Source organism: Oncorhynchus nerka, linkage group LG24 (assembly GCF_034236695.1).
Source record: "Oncorhynchus nerka isolate Pitt River linkage group LG24, Oner_Uvic_2.0, whole genome shotgun sequence".
In the NCBI taxonomy this organism is placed as follows: domain Eukaryota; kingdom Metazoa; phylum Chordata; class Actinopteri; order Salmoniformes; family Salmonidae; genus Oncorhynchus; species Oncorhynchus nerka.
Genome location: NC_088419.1, coordinates 94,271,882 through 94,298,920, shown reverse-complemented (window position 1 = coordinate 94,298,920; position 27,039 = coordinate 94,271,882). Strand labels below are relative to the sequence as shown.

The 27,039-nt window shown below is 48.8% G+C and overlaps 1 protein-coding gene across 1 annotated transcript in view; it reads right to left on the bottom strand.

The window, feature by feature from the left end:
* espnla (espin like a) overlaps window positions 1-25,531 on the bottom strand; it is a 47,628-nt gene extending 22,097 nt beyond the window's left edge. The window contains exons 1-5 of the mRNA XM_065009348.1: window positions 24,862-25,531; window positions 22,149-22,339; window positions 13,524-13,710; window positions 12,324-12,506; window positions 11,741-11,872 (exon numbers count right to left, since the gene is read on the bottom strand). Coding sequence (XP_064865420.1) covers window positions 11,741-11,872; window positions 12,324-12,506; window positions 13,524-13,710; window positions 22,149-22,339; window positions 24,862-25,164 — 996 coding nt within the window. The 5' untranslated portion in view covers window positions 25,165-25,531. The remainder of the gene's footprint in view (window positions 1-11,740; window positions 11,873-12,323; window positions 12,507-13,523; window positions 13,711-22,148; window positions 22,340-24,861) is intronic.
* Window positions 25,532-27,039: the final 1,508 nt, after the last annotated feature.

Sequence of the window (27,039 nt, the reverse complement as noted above, 5' to 3'; positions counted from 1 at the left end):
TCCATGAATAACAATGTCGTTTTAGAGAATTACATCTAACCGGTCTCAAAACCGCAGACATTTATGGTGATGTGTGGGCGAGCGTTTTGCTGATGTCAATGGTGTGAACAGAGTGCTCTGAGGTGGGGTTATGGTGTGGGCAGGCATAAGCTACGGACAACGAACACAATTGCATTTTATCCATGGCAATTTGAATGCACAAAGATATCTTGACGAGATCCTGAGGCCCATTGCCGTGTCATTTATCCACCGCCATCACTACATGTTTCAGCATGATAATTAACAGTCTCATGTCGCAAGGATCTGTACACAATTCCTGGAAGATAAAAATGTCCCAGTTCTTCAATGATCTATGTAATCACCAGACATATCACCAATTGAGCATGTTTGGGATGCTCTGGATAGTCGTGTATGACAGCACGCTCCAGTTCCCACTAATATCCAGCAACTTCGCATATCCATTGAAGAGGAGTGGAACAACATTCCACCGGTCACAATCAACAGCCTGATCAACTCTATGTGAAGGAGATGTGTCGCGCTGCATGAGGCAAATGTTGGTCACACCAGATACTGACTGGTTTTCTGATCCACGCCCCTACTTTTTGTTAAGGTCTCTGTGACCAACAAGATGCATATCTGTATTCCCAGTCATGTGAAATCCATAGATTAGTGCCTCATTTATTTATTTCAATTGACTGATTTCCTTTATATGAAATGTAACTCAGTAAAATGTTCATAATTGTTGCATGTTGCGTCAGTATAGTATCCTACCCCCTGGCCTAGTTAATCAACACTATTGACAAGAGTTTGACTTAAAAGTATTGTATCAAATAAATCCACATAGCAATCAACAAAATCAATAAGTAACTTACGGTTCAGACCCGAGTGAGTCCTTCAGTCAGTCAGTTAGTTAGTTAGTTATCCAGTCAGTCAGCCATCAATGATGAAGATGTGACAGAATCTGCCGATAGTTACCCAGTCAGTCAGCCAGCCATCCAGCCTGCCAGGTAACCAGGCAGCTAGCCATTCAGTCAGTCAGTCAGCCATCCAGCCTGCCAGATAACCAGGCAGCCAGTCATTCAGGTAGGTGTTTGACACCCCCATGAACAGACAGCTAGCCTCCACACTGCCCCGAGGGCCGCTCTGCCAGCCAATAAACAATAACACTGATCGGAGAATGGTGTTAATTATTAAGGTGTAGGATGGGATGGCCGGTAATGTCCCTAACGCAGGACAAACCAATAGCTATGTTGCTGTGGCACCGAACAAAGGAAGAGAACTGTCCCAATGGCATCCTATTTCTTTTATAGTGCACTAGTTTTGACCAGAGCCCCGTGGACCCTGGTCTAAAGTAGTGCACTATATAGGGAATAGGGTGTCATTTGGTACGACACCTATATCTGTCAAAGCTGCTGGAAAATCAATATTTTATACAGAAAATGTATTTGGACATGAATTCAAATAAGTGGATCGGCTATTTCAGCCACACCCGTTGCTGACAGGTTTATAAAATCGAGCACACAACCATGCAATCTCCATAGACAAACATTGGCAGTAGAATGGCCTTACTGAAGAGCTCAGCGACTTTCTAAGTGGCACAGCCATAGGATGCCACCTTCCCAACAAGTCAGTTCGACAAATTTCTGCCTCGGTCAGCTGTAAGTGCTGTTATTTTGAAGTGGAAACATGTTTCAACTGATCACTATCCCCGTTCCAGCTGATCACTATCCCCGCTCCAGCTGATCATTATCCCCGTTTCAGCTGATCATTATCCCCGTTCCAGCTGATCACTATCCCTGTTCCAGCTGATCATTATCTCTGTTTCAGATGTTTATTATCCCCGTTCCAGCTGATCACTATCCCCGTTCCAGCTGATCATTATCTCTGCTCCAGCTGATCATTATCTCTGCTCCAGCTGATCACTATCCCCGTTCCAGCTGATCACTATCCCCGTTCCAGCTGATCACTATCCCCGTTTCAGCTGATCATTATCCCTGTTTCAGCTGATCATTATCCCCGTTTCAGCTGATCATTATCCCCGTTTCAGCGGATCATTATCCCCGTTCCAGCTGATCACTATCCCCGTTCCAGCTGATCATTATCCCTGTTCCAGCTGATCACTATCCCCGTTCCAGCTGATCATTATCCCTGTTCCAGCTGATCACTATCCCTGTTCCAGCTGATCACTATCCCCGTTCCAGCTGATCACTATCCCCGTTCCAGCTGATCACTATCCCCGTTCCAGCTGATCACTATCCCCGTTCCAACTGATCACTATCCCCGTTCCAGCTGATCATTATCTCTGTTCCAGCTGATCATTATCTCTGTTTCAGATGTTTATTATCCCCGTTCCAGCTGATCACTATCCCCGTTCCAGCGGATCATTATCTCTATTTTGGCTGATCATTATCCCCGTTCCAGCTGATCATTATCCCCGTTCCAGCTGATCATTATCCCCATTTCAGCTGATCATTATCCCTATTTCAGCTGATCATTATCCCTATTTCAGCTGATCATTATCTCTGTTTCAGATGATCATTATCCCTATTTCAGCTGATCATTATCTCTGTTTCAGATGTTTATTATCCCCGTTCCAGCTGATCATTATCCCCATTTCAGCTGATCATTATCCCTATTTCAGCTGATCATTATCCCTATTTCAGCTGATCATTATCCCTGTTCCAGCTGATCATTATCCCTATTTCAGCTGATCATTATCCCCGTTCCAGCTGATCATTATCCCTATTTCAGCTGATCATTATCCCTATTTCAGCTGATCATTATCCCTATTTCAGCTGATCATTATCCCCGTTCCAACTGATCATTATCCCTATTTCAGCTGATCATTATCCCTATTTCAGCTGATCATTATCTCTGTTTCAGATGTTTATTATCCCCGTTCCAACTGATCATTATCCCTATTTCAGCTGATCATTATCCCTATTTCAGCTGATCATTATCTCTGTTTCAGATGTTTATTATCCCTGTTCCAGCTGATCATTGTATCAAATAAATCCACATAGCAATCAACAAAATCAATAAGTAACTTACGGCTCAGACCCGAGTGAGTCCTTCAGTCAGTCAGTTAGTTAGTTATCCAGTCAGTCAGCCCTCAATGATGAAGATGTGACAGAATCTGCCGATAGTTACCCAGTCAGTCAGCCAGCCATCCAGCCTGCCAGGTAACCAGGCAGCTAGCCATTCAGTCAGTCAGTCAGTCAGTCAGCCATCCAGCCTGCCAGATAACCAGGCAGCCAGTCATTCAGGTAGGTGTTTGACACCCCCATGAACAGACAGCTAGCCTCCACACTGCCCCAAGGGCCACTCTGCCAGGCTTACTGCATTCGCGTAACAGGCAGGCTCCTCGTGGAGTGCAATGTAATCAGGTGTTAGAGCGTTGGACTAGTTAACTGTAAGGTTGCAAAATTGAATCCCCCGAGCTGACAAGGTGAAAATCTGTCGTTCTGCCCCTGAACGAGGCAGTTAACCCACCATTCCTAGGCCGTCACTGAAAGTAAGAACGTGTTGTTAACTGACTTGCTTAAATAAAGGTGTGTAAAAAAAAATGTTAAAAAAATTGTCCAAATCGATGTCCAAAAATACAGATTTTCGATTGAAATCGGCCATTCCGATTAATCGGTCGACCTCTAAAATAAACCCAACACCACAAGGTTGTTTATTTGATTGCAGCTGTTTCTGAAGGAGAGGCACTAATGCCGGTAAGAGGTGAGCAGAGCTGCTGGCTGGCTGACTGACTGGATAGCTGGATGGCTGACTGGCTGAATAGCTGGATGGCTGTCTGGCTGGCTGGCTGACTGACTAGATAGCTGGATGGCTGGCTGACTGACTGGATAGCTGGATGGCTGGCTGGCTGGATGGCTAGCTGACTGACTGGATAGCTGGATGGCTGGCTGGCTGGCTGACTGGATAGCTGGATGGCTGGCTGGCTGGCTGACTGGATAGCTGGATGGCTGGCTGACTGGCTGACTGGATGGCTGGCTGGCTGGCTGACTGGATGGCTGGCTGGCTGGCTGACTGGAAAGCTGGATGGCTGGCTGACTGGATAGCTGGATGGCTGGCTGGCTGGCTGACTCACTGGATAGCTGGATGGCTGGCTGGCTGACTGATTGACTGGACGGCTGTAGCAGAATGCTAGCTAAATAAGGAGGAGGGAAGGTGACCTCTTTAGGATAAAAACCAAACATCAGGAAATACCTAGCACGCAACACTCTTTTGAAGGCATTGCGAACAGTAGTTCTGTGAAAAACCTTGCAGTATAAATCCACTACGTCATTTTTAATTACACGTCCCTTAGTGTCACGCGTTCACAGAGCACTTTGTAATTCACAGGCCTGTTAAAGCTGCCGATCAGGAAACGAGACCAAGTGACGGGCAGACACTTTAGAATGGACAGAAACAACGCCGTGAATTACACAGTGCTCTGTGAACGCGTGACACTAAGGGACGTGTAATTAAAAATGACGTAGTTGATTTATACTGCAAGGTTTTTTTCACAGAACTACTGTTCGCAATGCCTTCAATTTCATGGGATTAAATAGATTAAAAAGTACAAGCATTATCCTTGAGAGTTTACATTTTTACACAAGATTTTAGAGTCTTTGTTGAGAATATTTCACCAAAGCCCTATTTTAATCTAAACTAATCTGCGGAGTTAAAAAAATTAAATAAAAATTGTATCATAATATGATATGCTATGTGTAATGTGTGATCTGGAAACAGAACGTGACACACGATCAAACCGAGGACGACGTGTGTTTGAAGCCAACATGACATCCTGCTCCCGAGGGATAGAGTTTTCGGTTCCAGGCTTCCACAACCACTGTAAAAACGATGAAACCCGAAGCCCTCAGATCTCATAACCGGCTCAGGCCCCTAGGCCAGGCCCTCTCCCCGCCACCTGAGCTTCCTATCTGGGGTAACTGATAGGTCCCAGGGGCTCACGGCGGCTCCAATCCACAGCTGCAACACTGCAGCGCCAGCATTCTCCACAGTTAATTAGCTGTCCCATTGTTAACAAGAGGAAGGAGGGTTATTTTAGGTGAAGGGGGAGGTGAAGCTAACCCCGTCAGCCAAGCCTCGCTGGGTACTCTCCAAATGGCACTCTATTCCCTATATAGTGCACTACCTCTGACCAGGGCTGGCACCCTATTCCCTATATAGTGCACTACCTCTGACCAGGGCTGGCACCCTATTCCCTATATAGTGCACTACTATTGACCGGGGCTGGCACCCTATTCCCTATTTAGTGCACTACTTCTGACCAGGGCTGGCATCCTATTCCCCATATAGTGCACTACTATTCATCGGGATTGGCACCCTATTCCCTATATAGTAAACTACTATTGACCTTTTAGTGCACTACTTCTGACCACCATCCTATTCCCGATTTCTGACCAGGGTGGCACCCTATTCCCTATTTGACTACGGGGCTGGCACCCTATTCCCTATTTAGTGCACTACTTCTGACCAGGGCTGGCATCCTATTCTCCATATAGTGCACTACTTCTGACCAGGGCTGGCACCCTATTCCCTATTTAGTGCACTACTATTGACCGGGGCTGGCACCCTATTCCCTATTTAGTGCACAACTATTGACCGGGGCTGGCACCCTATTTCCTATTTAGTGCACTACCTCTGTCCGGGGCTGGCATCCTATTCCCTATTTAGTGCACTACTATTGACCGGAGCTGGCACCCTATTCCCTATTTAGTGCACTACTATTGACCGGAGCTGGCACACTATTCCCTATTTAGTGCACTACTATTGACCAGGGCTGGCACCCTATTCCTTATTTAGTGCACTACTATTGACCGGGGCTGGCACCCTATTCCCTATTTACTGCACTACTATTGACCGGGGCTGGCACACTATTCCCTATTTAGTGCACTACTATTGGGACTCTAAGGGAATTGGTCTGCCATATGGAGAGCACCTGGCCGTCTCCGTCAGCATTGTCGTCCCTTCATCCTGACTCCACTGTGATCCTCTGGTGACTAATTCATGTTTCTATGAGCTGCTGTTGTTACTGTGAAGGGGACACATCACTGGGTCACTATGGGATGTCAGGTAGAGCTGCTGTTACTGTGTAGGGGACACATCACTGGGTCACTATGGGCTGTCAGGTAGAGCTGCTGTTACTGTGAAGGGGACACATCACTGGGTCACTATGGGATGTCAGGTAGAGCTGCTGTTACTGTGTAGGGGACACATCACTGGGTCACTATGGGATGTCAGGTAGAGCTGCTGTTACTGTGAAGGGGACACATCACTGGGTCACTATGGGATGTCAGGTAGAGCTGCTGTTACTGTGAAGGGGACACATCACTGGGTCACTATGGGATGTCAGGTAGAGCTGCTGCTGAAGGGGTCACTGGGTCACTATGGGATGTCAGGTAGAGCTGCTGTTACTGTGAAGGGGACACATCACTGGGTCACTATGGGATGTCAGGTAGAGCTGCTGTTACTGTGAAGGGACACATCACTGGGTCACTATGGGATGTCAGGTAGAGTTACTGAAGGGGACACATGTTATGTCTAGAGTGAAGGGGACACATCACTGGGTCACTATGGGATGTCAGGTAGAGCTGCTGTTACTGTGTAGGGGACACATCATGGGTCACTATGGGATGTCAGGTAGAGCTGCTGTTACTGTGAAGGGGACACATCACTGGGTCACTATGGGATGTCAGGTAGAGCTGCTGTTACTGTGAAGGGGACACATCACTGGGTCACTATGGGATGTCAGGAGAGCTGCTGTTACTGTAGATGGGATGTCAGGTGCTGTTACTGTGAAGGGGACACATCACTGGGTCACTATGGGATGTCAGGTAGAGCTGCTGTTACTGTGAAGGGGACACATCACTGGGTCACTATGGGCTGTCAGGTAGAGCTGCTGTTACTGTGAAGGGGACACATCACTGGGTCACTATGGGATGTCAGGTAGAGCTGCTGTTACTGTGAAGGGGACACATCACTGGGTCAATATGGGCTGAAGGGTCAGGTAGAGCTGCTGTTACTGTGAAGGGGACACATCACTGGGTCACTATGGGCTGTCAGGTATGGGAGCTGCTGCTGTTACTGTGTAGGGGACACATCACTGGGTCACTATGGGATGTCAGGTAGAGCTGCTGTTACTGTGAAGGGGACACATCACTGGGTCACTATGGGATGTCAGGTAGAGCTGCTGTTACTGTGAAGGGGACACATCACTGGGTCACTATGGGATGTCAGGTAGAGCTGCTGTTACTGTGAAGGGGACACATCACTGGGTCACTATGGGATGTCAGGTAGAGCTGCTGTTACTGTGAAGGGGACACATCACTGGGTCACTATGGGATGTCAGGTAGAGCTGCTGTTACTGTGAAGGGGACACATCACTGGGTCACTATGGGATGTCAGGTAGAGCTGCTGTTACTGTGAAGGGGACACATCACTGGGTCACTATGGGATGTCAGGTAGAGCTGCTGTTACTGTGAAGGGGACACATCACTGGGTCACTATGGGATGTCAGGTAGAGCTGCTGTTACTGTCACTATGGGATGTCAAGGGACACATCACTGGGTCACTATGGGATGTCAGGTAGAGCTGCTGTTACTGTAGGGACACATCACTGGGTCACTATGGGATGTCAGGTAGAGCTGCTGTTACTGTGAAGGGGACACATCACTGGGTCACTATGGGATGTCAGGTAGAGCTGCTGTTACTGTGAAGGGGACACATCACTGGGTCACTATGGGATGTCAGGTAGAGCTGCTGTTACTGTGTAGGGGACACATCACTGGGTCACTATGGGATGTCAGGTAGAGCTGCTGTTACTGTGAAGGGGACACATCACTGGGTCACTATGGGATGTCAGGTAGAGCTGCTGTTACTGTGAAGGGGACACATCACTGGGTCACTATGGGATGTCAGGTAGAGCTGCTGTTACTGTGAAGGGGACACATCACTGGGTCACTATGGGCTGTCAGGTAGAGCTGCTGTTACTGTGAAGGGGACACATCACTGGGTCACTATGGGCTGTCAGGTAGAGCTGCTGTTACTGTGAAGGGGGGTCACTATGGGATCAGCTGCTGTTACTGTGAAGGGGACACTCATGGGATGTCAGGTAGAGCTGCTGTTACTGTGAAGGGACACATCAGGGGACACATCACTGGGTCACATATGGGATCACTATGGGGTAGAGCTGCTGTTACTGTGAAGGGGACACATCACTGGGTCACTATGGGATGTCAGGTAGAGCTGCTGTTACTGTGAAGGGGACACATCACTGGGTCACTATGGGATGTCAGGTAGAGCTGCTGTTACTGTGAAGGGGACACATCACTGGGTCACTATGGGATGTCAGGTAGAGCTGCTGTTACTGTGAAGGGGACACATCAAACTATGGGATGTCAGGTAGAGCTGCTGTTACTGTGAAGGGGACACATCACTGGGTCACTATGGGATGTCAGGTAGAGCTGCTGTTACTGTGAAGGGACACATCACTGGGTCACTATGGGATGTCAGGTAGAGCTGCTGTTACTGTGTAGGGGACACATCACTGGGTCACTATGGGATGTCAGGTAGAGCTGCTGTTACTGTGAAGGGGACACATCACTGGGTCACTATGGGCTGTCAGGTAGAGCTGCTGTTACTGTGAAGGGGACACATCACTGGGTCACTATGGGATGTCAGGTAGAGCTGCATTACTGTGAAGGGGACACATCACTGGGTCAATACAGACTGTCAAGGGGACACATCACTGGGTCACATCCATGGGATACACACATCCACACAGTAGAGCTGCTGTTACTGTGAAGGGGACACATCACTGGGTCACTACAGGGATGTCAGGTAGAGCTGCTGTTACTGTGACAGGGGACACATCACAGGGTCACACACATGGGATGTCAGCAGTAGAGCATGCTGTTACAATGTGCAATACACACAGGGGACACATCATTGGGGATGTCATACACTACTGTGAAGGGGCATGTCAGGTAGAGCTGCTGTTACTGTGAAGGGGACACATCACTGGGTCACTATGGGCTGTCAGGTAGAGCTGCTGTTACTGTGAAGGGACACATCCACTGGGTCACTATGGGCTGTCAGGCAGAGCTGCTGTTACTGTGCAGGGGACACATCACTGGGTCACTATCTGTCAGGTAGAGCTGCACTGTGAAACACATCACTGGGTCCACGCAGTAGAGCTGCTGTTACTGTGAAGGGGACACATCACTGGGACACATATGGGATGTCACTGAAGGGACACATCACTGGGTCACGCAGGGCTGCAATACACACATCCAGCAGCAATACACACATCCACGCAGCAATACACACATCCACGCAGCAATACACACATCCACGCAGGGTAACTACACATCCACGCAGCAATACACATCATCCACTGTCAGTAATACACACATCCACACAGCAATGGGCACACAGATGTTACTGTGTAGGGGATACATCACATCCATGGGCAGCATACACACATCCACGCAGCAATACACACATCCACGCAGCAATACACATAACACGCACAAGACACACACACAGCAAAACACACATCCACGCAGCAATACACACATCCACACAGCAATACACACATCCACACAGCAATACACACATCCACACAGCAATACACACATCCACACAGCAATACACACAGCAATACACACATCCACACAGCAATACACACATCCACACAGCAATACACACATCCACGCAGCAATACACATATCCACGCAGCAATACACACATCCACGCAGCAATACACACATCCACACAGCAATACACACATCCACACAGCAATACACACATCCACACAGCAATACACACATCCACGCAGCAATACACACATCCACACAGCAATACACACATCCACACAGCAATACACACATCCACGCAGCAATACACACATCCACACAGTAATACACACATCCACACAGCAATACACACATCCACACCCCAAAAAAAGGACTAATTTTGAGGCTTTAAAAAGTGCTCTTACACAATGATTTGGAACATTCAAAGCAACTGGGACAAGTCCATGGTTGTCATGGTTGCCATGGTTGTCATGGTTGCCATGGTTGTCACCTTAGCTTTCTACATAATTTCAGAGTGACAGGAAGCACGAGCACCACCACCGATCAGCCTATACCACTGCTCACACACACCTGTTGTTACTATGACAACTCGTGTAGCCGTGTCAGCTAATGACTGCTGTCTGAACACACATGTGATTTGGTCACTTGTAACTTGTTGATTGGACAGTCAGTATTCCAAAAATAGATTTGAAAAACAAAACTGATTGGAGCATTAAGGTCTGAACACTACGCCCATGGACCCTCCCCTAACCACGCTGGGCCAATCCCCTCCCCTAACCCGGACCACGCTGGGCCAATCCCCTCCCCTACCCCGGACCACGCTGGGCCAATCCCCTCCCCTAACCCGGACCACGCTGGGCCAATCCCCTCCCCTAACCCGGACCACGCTGGGCCAATCCACCCCCTAACCTGGACCACGCTGGGCCAATCCCCTCCCCTAACCCGGACCACGCTGGGCCAATCCCCTCCCCTAACCCGGACCACGCTGGGCCAATCCCCTCCCCTAACCCGGACCACGCTGGGCCAATCCCCTTCTCTAACCCGGACCACGCTGGGCCAATCCCCTTCTCTAACCCGGACCACGCTGGGCCAATCCCCTCCCCTAACCCGGACCACGCTGGGCCAATCCCCTCCTCTAACCCGGACCACGCTGGGCCAATCCCCTTTGGTCTGACTTGGATTATAATGCAAAAAATGCTTGGGAACAATAGAACGTTACAGAGGGCCACCAAACAAGAATATATCATATCTGAACTAAGAAAAGACGATGTAAAGTGAAAAGGTTTGGGTCTCATGCGTGTCTTCACGGCTCGGTAGCAGGAGGTTTTGGGTCTTACGCGTGTCTTCACGGCTCGGTAGCCGGAGGTTTTGGGTCTCATGCATGTCTCCACGGCTCGGTAGCCGGAGGTTTTGGGTCTTACGCATGTCTTCACGGCTCAGTAGCCGGAGGTTTTGGGTCTCATGCGTGTCTTCACGGCTCAGTAGCCGGAGGTTTTGGGTCTCATGCGTGTCTTCACGGCTCGGTAGCCGGAGGTTTTGGGTCTTACGCGTGTCTCCACGGCTTGGTAGCCGGAGGTTTTGGGTCTCATGCATGTCTCCACGGCTCAGTAGCCGGAGGTTTTGGGTCTCATGCGTGTCTCCACGGCTCGGTAGCCGGAGGTTTTGGGTCTTACACATGTCTTCACGGCTCAGTAGCTGGAGGTTTTGGGTCTCATGCGTGTCTTCACGGCTCAGTAGCCAGAGGTTTTGGGTCTCATGCGTGTCTTCACGGCTCGGTAGCCGGAGGATTTTGGGTCTCATGCATGTCTCCACGGCTCAGTAGCCGGAGGTTTTGGGTCTCATGCATGTCTCCACGGCTCGGTAGCCGGAGGTTTTGGGTCTCATGCATGTCTCCACGGCTCGGTAGCCGGAGGTTTTGGGACTCATGCATGTCTCCACGGCTCGGTAGCCGGAGGTTTTGGGTCTCATGCATGTCTCCACGGCTCGGAGGTAGCCGGAGGTTTTGGGTCTTACGGAGGTAGCAGGTTTTGTCTGCATGTGTTGTTACGACAACTCATGAGGTAGCCGGAGGTTTTGGGTCTCATGCATGTCTCCATGGCTCGGAGGTAGCCGGAGGTTTTGGGTCTTACGCATGTCTCCACGGCTCGGAGGTAGCCGGCACAGTCGTAGTGTCCGTTGTACTCCGCAAGGTCTGCTGCTGTGAACCCATCTATGTCCTGCTCCGATGGGCTCACCTGATTGGCTAACAGGATCCTGCAGCACTAGAAAGGGGGGGGGGGGGTAACAGGTAGCAAACAGACTGAATTAAAAAACCTCTGTTACTATGACTTAACATGACTTTAATATACTGTAGATACTTAGGAGTTCTGATTTAAGACCTTTTAGACTACTGTGAATAAGATCACATGACCTTTTAGACTACTGTGAATAAGATCACATGACCTTTTAGACTACTGTGAATAAGATCACATGACCTTTTAGACGACTGTGAATAAGATCACATGACCTTTTAGACTACTGTGAATAAGATCACATGACCTTTTAGACTACTGTGAATAAGATCACATGACCTTTTAGACTACTGTGAATAAGATCACATGACCTTTTAGACTACTGTGAATAAGATCACATGGACAAAGGGGCACCAGATCCTAGATCACCACTCCCTCTCTGAAACAAAATACAGCCCCACGATCTTGTCATAACTCTCACCTCCAGCTCTCCATTCTCAGCAGCATCATGAAGAGGGGTTCCCCCCCAGTCGTCTCTGATGACCTTTGCCCCCATGCGGAGCAGCCTCTCCAGGATGCGATGGTGCCCTCCACTGGCCGCAAAGTGAAGAGCAGTCGCTCCCTCCCTGTCCTGGCACTGCAGGCTAAGGTCTGTGAAGGTGGCCTGCGAGGGACAAATGTCAACAGACCAGAATGTTAAGGTGGCCTGCAAGGGACAAATGTAAGACCAGGATGTTAAGGTTGCCTGCAAGGGACAAATGTCAACAGACCAGAATGTTAAGGTGGCCTGCAAGGGACAAATGTAAGACCAGGATGTTAAGGTGGCCTGCAAGGGACAAATGTCAACAGACCAGAATGTTAAGGTGGCCTGCAAGGGACAAATGTCAGCTGCCTCAGAAAGATGACTTTCTTATGTTGAAACCTTTTCCAGACCAGAATGTTTGTCACCTGCAATTCTGGACAAATGTAAGACCAATTGTCCCTGCAGGCCAAATTCAACAGCCAGGTCTTACATTTGTCCCTGCAGGCAAATGTCAACAGACCAGGATGTTGGTCTGACAAATTAAGACCAGAATGTTGTCCCTGCAAGGCCAAATGTCAACATCCTGGTCTTACATTTGTCCCTTGCAGGCCACCTTAACATCCTGGTCTTACATTTGTCCCTTGCAGGCCACCTTAACATTCTGGTCTGAACAAGAACAACCGCTGGAAGGGAAGCTTGTCTGTCGCAGCAACTTATAACTCAAGATAGTAAACTGATACCATCTGTGGTGGATCTGAAGGGTAGGAAAAAACAACAACAAGATAACTAATGTAAAAATATACTGTGTCCGTAAAATGTATATAGGTTCAGAAATTTGGTGAAACAGCACCGTTAAAAATATATATATGGCAAAATATCAATGAAACTGGATGGGATTCAGAGATAGACATGAGTTTTTTTTCTTCTTTAATTTGTACTATTTTCTACATTGTAGAATAACAGTGAAGACATCAAAACTATGAAATAACACATATTGAATCATGTCGTAACCAATATAAGGTTAAACAAATCAAAATATATTTTGTGTCAAATTTACCCTGCAGCCCCTATTTTCCAGGTGTGCTGGAAAAGATCAAATAAGTGCAACTGGTTAAAGAAACAACGGTTCTACAACATATTGGCATCCAGTCCACTTACCAGCCAGATGACCAGGGCATGGTGCCCCATGTGTGCAGCAGCGTGCAGGCCGGTCATGCCATCATGGGCCCTGAGGTGGACGTCTGACCCGCAGTCCTTCACCAGGTACTCCACTACGTGCAGGTGACCCTCCTGACATGCCAGGTACAGAGGGGTGGCACCGATGCCAGTCTGACGGTTCACACACCTGGTGGAAACAAACACGGAGGCATCGTAAAGAGGACAACACCTGATACTACATTATACAACTATAGTTACACAGAAGTAATGTTAGTGGCTGATACTACAGTATACAACTATAGTTACACAGTAATGTTAGTGGCTGATACTACATTATACAACTATAGTTACACAGTAATGTTAGTGGCTGATACTACAGTATACAACTATAGTTACACAGTAATGTTAGTGGCTGATACTACAGTATACAACTATAGTTACACAGTAATGTTAGTGGCTGATACTACATTATACAACTATAGTTACACAGTAATGTTAGTGGCTGATGATACAGTATTCTACAGTTCTACAGTAATGTTAGTGGCAGATGAACCAGTATGCTACAGTTCTACAGTAATGTTAGTGGCTGATGAATCAGTATGATACAGTTCTACAGTAATGTTAGTGGCAGATGATACAGTATGCTACAGTTCTACAGTAATGTTAGTGGCAGATGAACCAGTATGCTACAGTTCTACAGGAATGTTAGTGGCAGATGATACAGTATGCTACAGTAATGTTAGTGGCTGATGATACAGTATTCTACAGTTCTACAGTAATGTTAGTGGCAGATGATACAGTATGCTACAGTTCTACAGTAATGTTAGTGGCAGATGATACAGTATGCTACAGTTCTACAGTAATGTTAGTGGCAGATGATACAGTATGCTACAGTTCTACAGTAATGTTAGTGGCAGATGATACAGTGTGCTACAGTTCTACAGTAATGTTAGTGGCTGATGATACAGTATTCTACAGTTCTACAGTAATGTTAGTGGCAGATGATACAGTATGCTACAGTTCTACAGTAATGTTAGTGGCAGATGATACAGTATGCTACAGTTCTACAGTAATGTTAGTGGCAGATGATACAGTATTCTACAGTTCTACAGTAATGTTAGTGGCAGATGATACAGTATGCTACAGTTCTACAGTAATGTTAGTGGCAGATGATACAGTATGCTACAGTTCTACAGTAATGTTAGTGGCAGATGATACAGTATGCTACAGTTCTACAGTAATGTTAGTGGCAGATGATACAGTATGCTACAGTTCTACAGTAATGTTAGTGGCAGATGATACAGTATGCTACAGTTCTACAGTAATGTTAGTGGCTGATACTACAGTATGCTACAGTTCTACAGTAAAGTTAGTGGCAGATGATACAGTATGCTACAGTTCTACAGTAATGTTAGTGGTAGATGATACAGTATGCTACAGTCCTACAGTAATGATAATGTTAGGTTAAGGCCAGGTTAGGGTAGGGACAGGTTTACCATAAACTGCCCAAACCTGGCCTTAACCCAACCTGTCGCTAACCTTACCTAACCTGGCCCTAACCTCACCCAACCTGGCCCTAATCTCACCGAACCTGGCCCTAACCTCACCCAACCTGGCCTTAACCTCACCTAACCTGGCCCTAAACTCACCTAACCTGGCACTAACCTCAACTAAACTGGCACTAACCTCACCCAACCTGTCCCTAACCTCACCCAACCTGGCCTTAACCTCACCCAACATGGCCCTAACCTCACCCAACCTGGCCCTAAACTCACCTAACCTGGCCCTAACCTCACCCAACCTGGCCCTAACCTCACCCAACCTGGCCCTAACCTCACCCAACCTGGCCCTAAACTCACCTAACCTGGCACTAACCTCAACTAAACTGGCACTAACCCCGCCTAACCAGGCCCTAACCTTACCTGGCCCTAACCTCAGGTAAGGCCCTAACCTTACCTGGCCCTAACCTCACCTGGCCCTAAACTTACCTAACCTGGCCCTAAACTCAACTAACCTGGCCCTAACCTCGCCCAAACCTCACCTGGCCCTAAACTTACCTCACCTGGCCCTAACTTCACCCAACCTGGCCCTAACCTCACCCAACCTGGACCTAACCTCGCCCAACCTGGCCCTAACCTCACCTAACCTGGCCTTAACCTCACCTAACCTGGCCCTAAACCCACCTAACCTGGCCCTAACCTCACCCCCTGAATGAAACAAAGTAGAGTGGTATGATTGTCATGGTGCCATCACCCATCGTGTGTGAATCTCTGTGGGGTTTCCAGGTGGCTGACCTGGATAGGTCCCGTTGCCCTGGCGATCACATGTCAGCGGGGCAGAGTGAGAGGAGTCATGGGATACCCTGTGGTTACCTCTCTGGGTCAGGAGAGGCAGGGTCAGGGTTAGGGTTACCTCTCTGGGTCAGATTAAGGTTAGGGTCAGGTTTAGGGTTACCTCTCTGGGTCAGGTTAAGGTTAAGGTCAGGGTTAACTATCTGGGTCAGGTTAGGGTCAGGGTTACCTCTCTGGATCAGGTTAAGGTTAGGGTCAGGGTTAAGGTTACCTCTCTGGGTCAGGAGAGGAAGGTTAGAGTCATGGTTAGGGTTACCTCTCTGGGTCGGGTCAGGGTTACCTCTCTGGGTCAGGTTAAGGTTAGGGTCAGGGTTATCTCTCTGGTTAAGGTTAGGGTCGGGGTTACCTCTCTTGGTCAGGTTAAGATTAGGGTCAGGGTTACCTCTCTGGGTCAGGTTAAGGTTAAGGTCAGGGTGACCTCTCTGGGTCAGGTTACGGTTAGGGTCAGTGTTACCTCTCTGGGTCAGGTTAAGGTTTTTCCTCTCTGGGTCAGGTTAAGGGTAGGGTCAGGGTTAGGGTTACCTCTCTGGGTCGGGTCAGGGTTAGGGTCAGGGTTACCTCTCTGGGTCAGGTTACGGTTAGGGTCAAGGTTACCTCTCTGGGTCAGGTTATGGTTAGGGTTTTTCCTCTCTGGGTCAGGTTAAGGGTAGGGTCAGGGTTACCTCTCTGGGTCAGGTTAAGGTTAGGGTCAGGGTTAAGGTTACCTCTCTGGGTCAGGTTAAGGGTAGGGTCAGGGTTACCTCTCTGGATCAGGTTAAGGTTAGGGTCAGGGTTAAGGTTACCTCTCTGGGTCAGGAGAGGAAGGTTAGAGTCAGGGTTAGGGTTACCTCTCTGGGTCAGGTTAAGGTTAGGGTCAGGGTTATCTCTCTGGTTAAGGTTAGGGTCGGGGTTACCTCTCTTGGTCAGGTTAAGATTAGGGTCAGGGTTACCTCTCTGGGTCAGGTTAAGGTTAAGGTCAGGGTGGCCTCTCTGGGTCAGGTTACGGTTAGGGTCAGTGTTACCTCTCTGGGTCAGGTTAAGGTTTTTCCTCTCTGGGTCAGGTTAAGGGTAGGGTCAGGGTTAGGGTTACCTCTCTGGGTCGGGCCAGGGTTAGGGTCAGGGTTACCTCTCTGGGTCAGGTTACGGTTAGGGTCAAGGTTACCTCTCTGGGTCAGGTTATGGTTAGCGTTTTTCCTCTCTGGGTCAGGTTAAGGGTAGGGTCAGGGTTAGGGTTACCTCTCTGGGTCAGGTTAAGGTCAGGGTTAAGGTTACCTCTCTGGGTCAGGAGAGGCAGGTTAGAGTCACGGTTAGGGTTACCTCTCTGGGTCGGGTCAGGGTTACGGTTACCTCTCTGGGTCAGGTTAAGGTTAGGGTTACCTCTCTGGGTCAGGTTACGGTTAGGGTCAGGGTTACCTCTTTGGGTCAGGTTAAGGTTAGGGTTTTTCCTCTCTGGGTCAGGTTAAGGGTAGGGTCAGGGTTAGGGTTACCTCTCTGGGTCAGGTTAAGGTCAGGGTTAAGGTTACCTCTCTGGGTCAGGAGAGGCAGGTTAGAGTCATGGTTAGGGTTACCTCTCTGGGTCAGGTTAAGGTCAGGGTTACCTCTCTGGGTCGGGTCAGGGATACGGTTACCTCTCTGGGTCAGGTTAAGGTTAGGGTCAGGGTTACCTCTCTGGGTCAGGTTATGGTCAGGGTTACCTCTCTGGGTCAGGTTAAGGTTAGGGTCGGGGTTACCTCTCTGGGTCAGGTTAAGATTAGGGTCAGGGGGTTAGGGTTACCTCTCTGGGTCAGGTTAAGGTTAGGGTTACCTCTCTGAGTCAGGTTAAGGTTAGGGTTACCTCTCTGGGTCAGGTTAAGTTTAGGGTCAGGTTAAGGTTAGGATCAGGGTTAGGGTTACCTCTCTGGATCAGGTTAAGATCAGGGTTAGAGTTACCTCTCTGGGTCAGGTTAAGGTTAGGGTCAGGGTTCTCTCTCTGGGTCAGGTTAAGGTTAGGGTTCTCTCTCTGGGTCAGGTTAAGGTTAGGGTTATATCTCTGGGTCAGGTTAAGGTTAGGGTCAGGGTTCTCTCTCTGGGTCAGGTTAAGGTTAGGTTTACCTCTCTGGGTCAGGTTAATGTTAGGGTTATCTCTCTGGGTCAGGTTAAGGTTAGGGTTACCTCTCTGGGTCAGGTTAAGGTTACCTTTCTGGGTTAGGTTAAGGTTACCTCTCTGTGTCAGGTTAAGGTTACCTCTCTGGGTCAGGTTAGGGTTATCTCTCTGGGTCAGGTTAAGGTTAGGGTTATCTCTCTGGGTCAGGTTAAGGTTAGGGTTATCTCTCTGGGTCAGGTTAAGGTTTTAGAGTCAGGGTTACCTCTCTGGGTCAGGTTAAGGTTAGGGGTTATCTCTCTGGGTCAGGTTCATCACGTCTTACCACCACTGCTTCCTGTTCAATCAACAAATACACGCTGGAAATGTACATGAAGCTCCAAGGGTCAACAATCACCTGTGTGCTCGAAAAGGATAACCTAAGCATGAACACCCATCAGGGGGGTAGACACTCTAGACCCAAACTGCTACAGACCTACATCTATCCTACCCTGTCTTTCTAAGGTTTTCGAAAGCTAAGTTAACAAACAGATTACAGACCATTTCGAATCCCACCGTACCTTCTCCGCTATGCAATCTGGTTTCAGAGCTGGTCATGGGTGCACCATAGTACCCTCCAAGCTCGTCATCAAGCTCGAGACCCTGGGTCTCGACCCCGCCCTGTGCAACTGGGTACTGGACTTCCTGACGGGCCGCCCCCAGGTGGTGAGGGTAGGCAACAACATCTCCACCCCGCTGATCCTCAACACTGGGGCCCGACAAGGGTGCGTTCTGATCCCTCTACTGTACTCCCTGTTCACCCACGACTGCGTGGCCATGCACGCCTCCAAATCAATCATCAAGTCTGCGGACGACACAACAGTGGTAGGCTTGATTACCAACAACGACGAGACTGCCTACAGGGAGGAGGTGAGGGCCCTCAGAGTGTGGTGTCAGGAAAATAACCTCACACTCAACGTCAACAAAACTAAGGAGATGATTGTGGACTTCAGGAAACAGCAGAGGGAACACCCCCCTATCCACATCGATGGAACAGTAGTGGAGAGGGTAGTAAGTTTTAAGTTCCTCGGCATACACATCACAGACAAACTGAATTGGTCCACTCACACAGACAGCATCGTGAAGAAGGCGCAGCAGCGCCTCTTCAACCTCAGGAGGCTGAAGAAATTCGGCTTGTCACCAAAAGCATTCACAAACTTCTACAGATGCACAATCGAGAGCATCCTTGCGGGCTGTATCACCGCCTGGTACGGCAACTGCTCCGCCCACAACCGTAAGGCTCTCCAGAGGGTAGTGAGGTCTGCACAACGCATCACCGGGGGCAAACTACCTGTCCTCCAGGACACCTACACCACCCGATGTTACAGGAAGGCCATAAAGATCATCAAGGACAACAACCACCCGAGCCACTGCCTGTTCAACCCGCTATCATCCAGAAGGCGAGGTCAGTACAGGTGCATCAACGCTGGGACCGAGAGACTGAAAAACAGCTTCTATCTCAAGGCCATCAGACTGTTAAACAGCCACCACTAACATTGAGTGGCTGCTGCCAACACACTGACTCAACTCCAGCCACTTTAATAATGTGAATTGATGGGAAATGATGTAAAATATATCACTAGCCACTTTAAACAATGCTACCTAATATAATGTTTACATACCCTACATTATTCATCTCATATGAATATGTATATACTGTACTCTATATCATCTACTGCATCCTTATGTAATACATGTATCACTAGCCACTTTAACTATGCCACTTTGTTTACATACTCATCTCTATAGTATATACTGTACTCGATACCATCTACTGTATCTTGCCTATGCTGCGCTGTACCATCACTCATTCATATATCTTTATGTACATATTCTTTATCCCCTTACACTGTGTATAAGACAGTAGTTTTGGAATTGTTAGTTAGATTACTTGTTGGTTATTACTGCATTGTCGGAACTAGAAGCACAAGCATTTCGCTACACTCGCATTAACATCTGCTAACCATGTGTATGTGACAAATAAATTTGATTAGATTTGATTTGACTTCAGCCACACTCAAGGTCCTAAACGACATCATAACCTCCATCGATAAGAGACATTACTGTGCAGCTGTATTCATCGACCTGGCCAAGTCTTTCGACTCAATCACAACATTCTTATTGGCAGACTGGACAGCCTTGGTTTCTCAAATGATTGCCTCACCTGGTTTACCAACTACTTCTCTGATAGAGTTCAGTGTGTCAAATCGTAGGGTCTGTTGTCCAGATCTCTGGCAGTCTCTATGGGGGTGCCACAGGGTTCCCCCTCGGGCCGACTCTTTCCCCTGTATACATCAATGATGTCGCTCTTGCTGCTGGTGAGTCTCTGATCCACCTCTACGCAGACGACACCATTCTGTATACTTCTGGCCCTTCTTTGGACACTGTGTTAACAAGCTCCAGACGAGCTTCAATGCCATACAACTCTCCTTCCGTGGCCTCCAACTGCTCTTAAATGCAAGTAAAACTAAATGCATGCTATTCAATCGCTCACTGCCTGCACGTCCAGCATCACTACTCTGGACGGCTCTGACTTAGAATACGTGGACAACCACAAATACTTAGGTGTCTGGTTAGACTGTAAACTCTCCTTCCAGACTCACATTAAGCATCTCCAATCCAAAATTAAATCTAGAATCAGCTTTCTACTTCGCAAACAAAGCACCCGTAACTCATGCTGCCAAACATACCCTCGTAAAACTGACCATCCTACCGATCCTCGACTTCGGCGATGTCATCTATAAAATAGCCTCCAACACTCTACTCAACCAATTGGATGCAGTCTATCAGAGTGCCATCCTTTTTGTCACCAAAGCCCCATACACTACCCACCATTGCAACCTGTACGCTGTCGTTGGTTGGCCCTCGCTTCATACTCGTCGCCAAACCCACTGGCTACAGTTTATCTACAAGTCTCTGTTAGGTAAAGCCCCGCCTTATCTCAGCTCACTGGTCACCCCCAAAGCCAATTCCTCCTTTGGTCGCCTTTCCTTCCAGTTCTCTGCTGCCAATGACTGGAACGAACTGCAAAAATCACTGAAGCTGGAGACTCATATCTCCCTCAATAGCTTTAAGCACCAGCTATCAGAGCAGCTTACAGATCACTGCACCTGTACATAGCCCATCTGTAAACAGCCCATCTATCTACCTCATCCCCATACTGTATTTATTTATTTATCTTGCTCCTTTGCACCCCAGTATCTCTACCTGCACATTCATCCTCTGCACATCCTACCATTCCAGTATATTTAATTGCTATATTGTAATTACTTCGCCACCATGGCCTATTTATTTCCTTATCTTACCTCGTTTGCACATGCTGTATATAGATTTTTCTACTGTATTATTGATTGAATGTTTGAATGTTTGTTTATTCCATGTGTAACTCTGTGTTGTTATATGTGTCGAATTGCTTTGCTTTATCTTGGCCAGATCGCAGTTGCAAATGAGAACTTGTTCTCAACTAGCCTACCTGGTTTAATAAAGGTGAAATAAAAAAATAAAAATAAAAGGATAAACTACGCATGAACATCCATCACCTCTGAACAGATATTAGTAAGGAATGAGGACATTATTCTCCACTATGACCCCTGAGTCAATGAGGACTATATTCTCCACTATGACCCCTGAGTCAATGAGGACTATATTCTCCACTATGACCACTGAGTCAATGAGGACTATATTCTCCACTATGACCCCTGAGTCAATGAGGACTATATTCTCCACTATGACCACTGAGTCAATGAGGACATTATTCTCCACTATGACCCCTGAGTCAATGAGGACTATATTCTCCACTATGACCCCTGAGTCAATGAGGACTATATTCTCCACTATGACCCCTGAGTCAATGAGGACTATATTCTCCACTATGACCACTGAGTCAATGAGGACATTATTCTCCACTATGACCACTGAGTCAATGAGGACGATATTCTCCACTATGACCCCTGAGTCAATGAGGACTATATTCTCCACTATGACCCCTGAGTCAATGAGGACTATATTCTCCACTATGACCCCTGAGTCAATGAGGACTATATTCTCCACTATGACCCCTGAGTCAATGAGGACATTATTCTCCACTGTAAGACAAGCAGTGACAACCATCAACATACTGACTGGATGGAGGTGTAAAGGTAACAGTCCATACACGTTGTTCATCTTTGGTCCTACCCAGGTGCATGGTGGACCAGTAGTTTCAGACAGGTGAGGTCTCCCTTGGCAGCAGCGTAATGGGCGGGGACGGCCCCACAGTCCGTCGTCTCCTCGGCGACGCTACCAACCAACAGCAGCCAATGGACGACCTCCACCCGTCCGAACCGAGCTGCGAGATGGAGTGCTGTCGCCCCGGCTGCATCCTGGTCCTACAAAACAGCCATAGCTTGAATTAAATCAGGATCAGTATTAGACCACTAAAAGACATACGTTATCATGGCAGTCGTGTAATGTGTTATAAAAGGCATTATAATGCAGGATAAACCTTTAAATACAGTGTTACCAAGTTCTTTTAACTTGTACATCTACGCATACAACCATAGATGTGCTTACATACTATAATATATTATAATATATTAATTATATTATTATAATATATTATTATATTATATTAAAAAACAGACCCAGAGATCTATTCATAATGGTACTACTGTATCAACACAGAGCACAAGACATGTTGTGAAAATCCAACCTGAGAAAGCAATCGTATTACCCCATCCTATTACAAGAACATAATCCTAATGGGTCAACTGTCTGAACACCCCTATTGGCATATGAACATCTATCAAACCTAAAAAAGAAGCTGACAGATCACTTACTCACACCCCTGGGAGTTGAGTACAGGACAATGGGATGAATACATCTTACAATCATGTGAGGGAATGTTAATTAACGATTTAAATATTCTTATTGCCCTTTTCACCCTTGCGTTATGAAGCACAATAAGCTGGAGCACGTACAGGTTCCCTCTGTCGGAAAGACCACCAATTTAGAAAAATGTTATCGCTGGTCTGAACGATAACAAGAAACTCTGAACCTGGTCTTTAACTTGGAGCAGCTGTATTTAAATGAGATCAACGGGTCGTTGAAGTTGAGAGACGGGCCGGTTTGAGTTAGAGTGAGAAAGAATTGAATTACAACCTACGTGAACAAACAAGTTTTTTTTAGGAGGGAGCGAGAGACGGGGAGAGAGCGAGAGAAAGAAACGGGGAGAGAGCGAGAGAAAGAGACGGGGAGAGAGCGAGAGAAAGAGACAGGGAGAGAGCGAGAGACGGGGGAGAGAGCGAGAGAAAGAGACGGGGAGAGAGCGAGAGACGGGGGAGAGAGCGAGAGAGAGAGACGAGAGGGAGAGAGCGAGGAGAAAGAGAGGAAAGAAACGGGAAACGGGGAGAGAGCGAGAGAAAGAGACGGGGAGAGAGCGAGAGAAAGAGACGGGGAGAGAGCGAGAGACGGGGGAGAGAGCGAGAGAAAGAGACGGGGAGAGAGCGAGAAAGAGACGCGAGGGGACGGGGGGAGAAGCGAGAGAGACGGGGAGAGACAGAGGAGAGAGCGAGAGAGAGACGGGAGACGGGGAGAGAGCGGGGGAGGAGAAGCGAGAGAAAGAGACTGGGAGAGCGAGAAAGAACGGGGGGAGAGAAAGAAAGAGACAAGGGGAGAGAGCGAGAGAAAGAGACGGGGAGAGAGCGAGAGAAAGAGACGGGGAGAGAGCGAGAGAAAGAGACGGGGAGAGAGCGAGAGAAAGAGACGGGGAGAGAAGAGAAGAAGACGGGGGAGACGAGCGGGGAGAGAGCGAGAGAGACGGGGGAGAGAGCGAGAGAAAGAGACGGGGGAGAGAGCGAGAGAAAGAGAGAGAGCGAGAGAGAAAGATAACCCATTATCCTAGTCATTATAGAATTCGACAGGACAACAAAGACATGGGCACGAGTAATGGCAACACACCAGCTAGGGACTCTTCATCTGTCAACTTCACCTTTCATAAAGCACACATCGAGAGAGAGAGAGAGAAAGAGAGAGAGAGAGACTGTATATAATAGTCTGTATATCGTATAGTCTGTATATATACACGTAATAGTCTGTATATATATATAATATGACATTTGTAATGTCTTTATTGTTTTGAAACTTCTGTATGTGTAATGTTTACTGTTAATTTGTATTGTTTATTTCACTTTTGTTTATTATCTACCTCACTTGCTTTGGCAATGTTAACACGTTTCCCATGCCAATAAAGCCCCCTGAATTGAGTCAGAAGCCAGGTGACTTTGGGTTATAGTGTTTACATACAGTCTGATGGTTAAACACCACATCATGTACAGTGAATGAGACAAGACCCCTGGGAAGTCCAGATACCATGAACTCATTCTAAAGTGCTCTTCACGCTGCTCCGTATAAACCAAGTGCTCTTGCCCTGATACATGGCTGCTGGCTAAATGCCATAGGAGTCAACAACCACGTATGAGGGCAACAACTACACCAACTTATCTCCATCTCTCTCCAGCCCCATCAGTGGCTCAACCAGCCTCACCACTGTGTTGTAACTCTCTGGTCTACCCTCAGTAACACAGGAGGAATGATTTGTTATTTCAGCCTCACCACTGTGTTGTAACTCTCTAGTCTACCCTCAGTAACACAGGAGGAATGATTTGTTATTTCAGCCTCACCACTGTGTTGTAACTCTCTGGTCTACCCTCAGTAACACAGGAGGAATGATTTGTTATTTCAGCCTCACCACTGTGTTGTAACTCTCTGGTCTACCCTCAGTAACACAGGAGGAATGATTTGCAGCCTCACCACCCTTGGTCACTCAGTAACACCAGCCTCACCACTGTGTTGTAACTCTCTGGTCTACCCTCAGTAACACAGGAGGAATGATTTGTTATTTTAGCCTCACCTCTACATTGCAGCCCCCTTGGTCCACTAGCCACTGCAGTTCCCGGGCGTGGCCTGTAGCAGCAGCGTCGTGGGCGGGCGTGGCTCTGTTCAGGGCCCGGGCGTCGGCCGCCAGCCCCACCTCCACCACCAGGTAGCGCACGCATTCCAGGCGGCCGCAGCGAGCGGCGTGGTGCACCGGGCCTGCCCCCTGGGCGTCTGTGATGGAGGCTGAGACCGTGAGGCACCCAGAGGAGGACAGCTTCCTCAGGGCTGAGAGATCGCCGGCACGGGCTGCCTGGATCACCCGGTGCAGCACCATCATACATACACACCTGGCTGATGGCTGGCCCACGGTAGTCCTATTCTGGCTCTGACAGGTGGCTGTTACACAAATAAGATGGACCTGGACCCTGTTGCCTGGCCTACGGTAGTCTCTCTGTCTGTCTCCGTCGTCGGGTGTCTTTCTGGCTCTGACAGGTGGCTGTTACACAAATAAGATGGACCTGGACCCTGTGGCCTGGCCTACGGTAGTCTCTCTCTGTCTCCGTCGTCGGGTGTCTTTCTGGCTCTGCTGGGTGGCTGTGGTGCAAAGGTAGGCTGGAGCTGGACCCTGTGGCCTGGCCTACGGTAGTCTCTCTCTGTCTCCGTCGTCGGGTGTCTTTCTGGCTCTGACAGGTGGCTGTTACACAAATAAGATGGACCTGGACCTGGACCCTGTGGCCTGGCCTACGGTAGTCTCTCTCTGTCTCCGTCGTCGGGTGTCTTTCTGGCTCTGCTGGGTGGCTGTGGTGCAAAGGTAGGCTGGAGCTGGACCCTGTGGCCTGGCCTACGGTAGTCTCTCTCTGTCTCCGTCGTTGGGTGTCTTTCTGGCTCTGCTGGGTGGCTGTGGTGCAAAGGTAGGCTGGAGCTGGACCCTGTGGCCTGGCCTACGGTAGTCTCTCTCTGTCGCCGTCGTCGGGTGTCTTTCTGGCTCTGCTGGGTGGCTGTGGTGCAAAGGTAGGCTGGAGCTGGAGTTCTCTCCTGATCATGTCAACTTAGCCTGCTCACACACACACACACACACACACACACACACACACACACACACACACACACACACACACACACAAAGGCCACACTGAAACACACACACACAAAGGCCACACTGAAACACACACACACACAGCCGCATACAAACACACATACAGCCACACATGAATACACACATAGGCACACTCGATCACACACACACACACACCAAGCTTCCTCCCAGCCAGGAGCCCACGGGAAAGTGACACCATGGGAGCAGCCAGCTGGCCAGCAGGCAGGGCTGAGAGAGGGAGGGAGGGGGAGGGTGTCATAGCGGCCCAGTGAGGGAGGGACAGAGGGTCATAGTGGCCCAGGGAGGGAGGGACAGAGGGTCATAGTGGCCCAGGAAGGGAGGGACAGAGGGTCATAGTGGCCCAGGAAGGGAGGGACAGAGGGTCATAGTGGCCCAGGAAGGGAGGCACAGAGGGTCATAGTGACCCAGGAAGGGACGGAGGGAGGGACAGAGGGTCATAGTGGCCCAGGAAGGGAGGTAGGGACAGAGGGTCATAGTGGCCCAGGGAGGGAGGGAGGGAGGGAGGGACATAGTGGCCCAGGGAGGGAGGGAGGAGGTAGGTAGGTAGGTAGGTAGGTAGGTAGGTAGGTAGGTAGGTAGGTAGGTAGGTAGGTAGGTAGGTAGGTAGGTAGGTAGGTAGGTAGGGAGGGAGGGAGGGAGGAAGGGAGGAGGAGGGTCATCGTGGCCCAGGGAGGGAGGCAGGGAGAGAGAGAGGGACAGAGGATCATAGTGGCCCAGGGAGGGAGGGAGGGAGGAGGGACATAGTGGCCCAGGGAGGGAGGTAGGGACAGAGGGTCATAGTGGCCCAGGGAGGGAGGGAGGGAGGGAGGGACATAGTGGCCCAGGGAGGGAGGGAGGGAGGGTCATCGTGGCCCAGGGAGGGAGGGAGGGAGAGAGAGAGAGGGACAGAGGGTCATAGGAGGGAAGGAGGTAAAGAGGGGAGAATGTCATCGTGGCCCAGGGAGGGAGGGAGGGACAGATGGTCATAGTGGCCCAGGGAGGGAGGGGAGAGGGTCATAACGGCCCAGAGACCTAAAAAGATCATGAAAGACAGGTAGAAGGAACAAAGGTCCACCTTTCACAGCCTAGCACTTCCCTTTGTGCTGAGCTGAACAC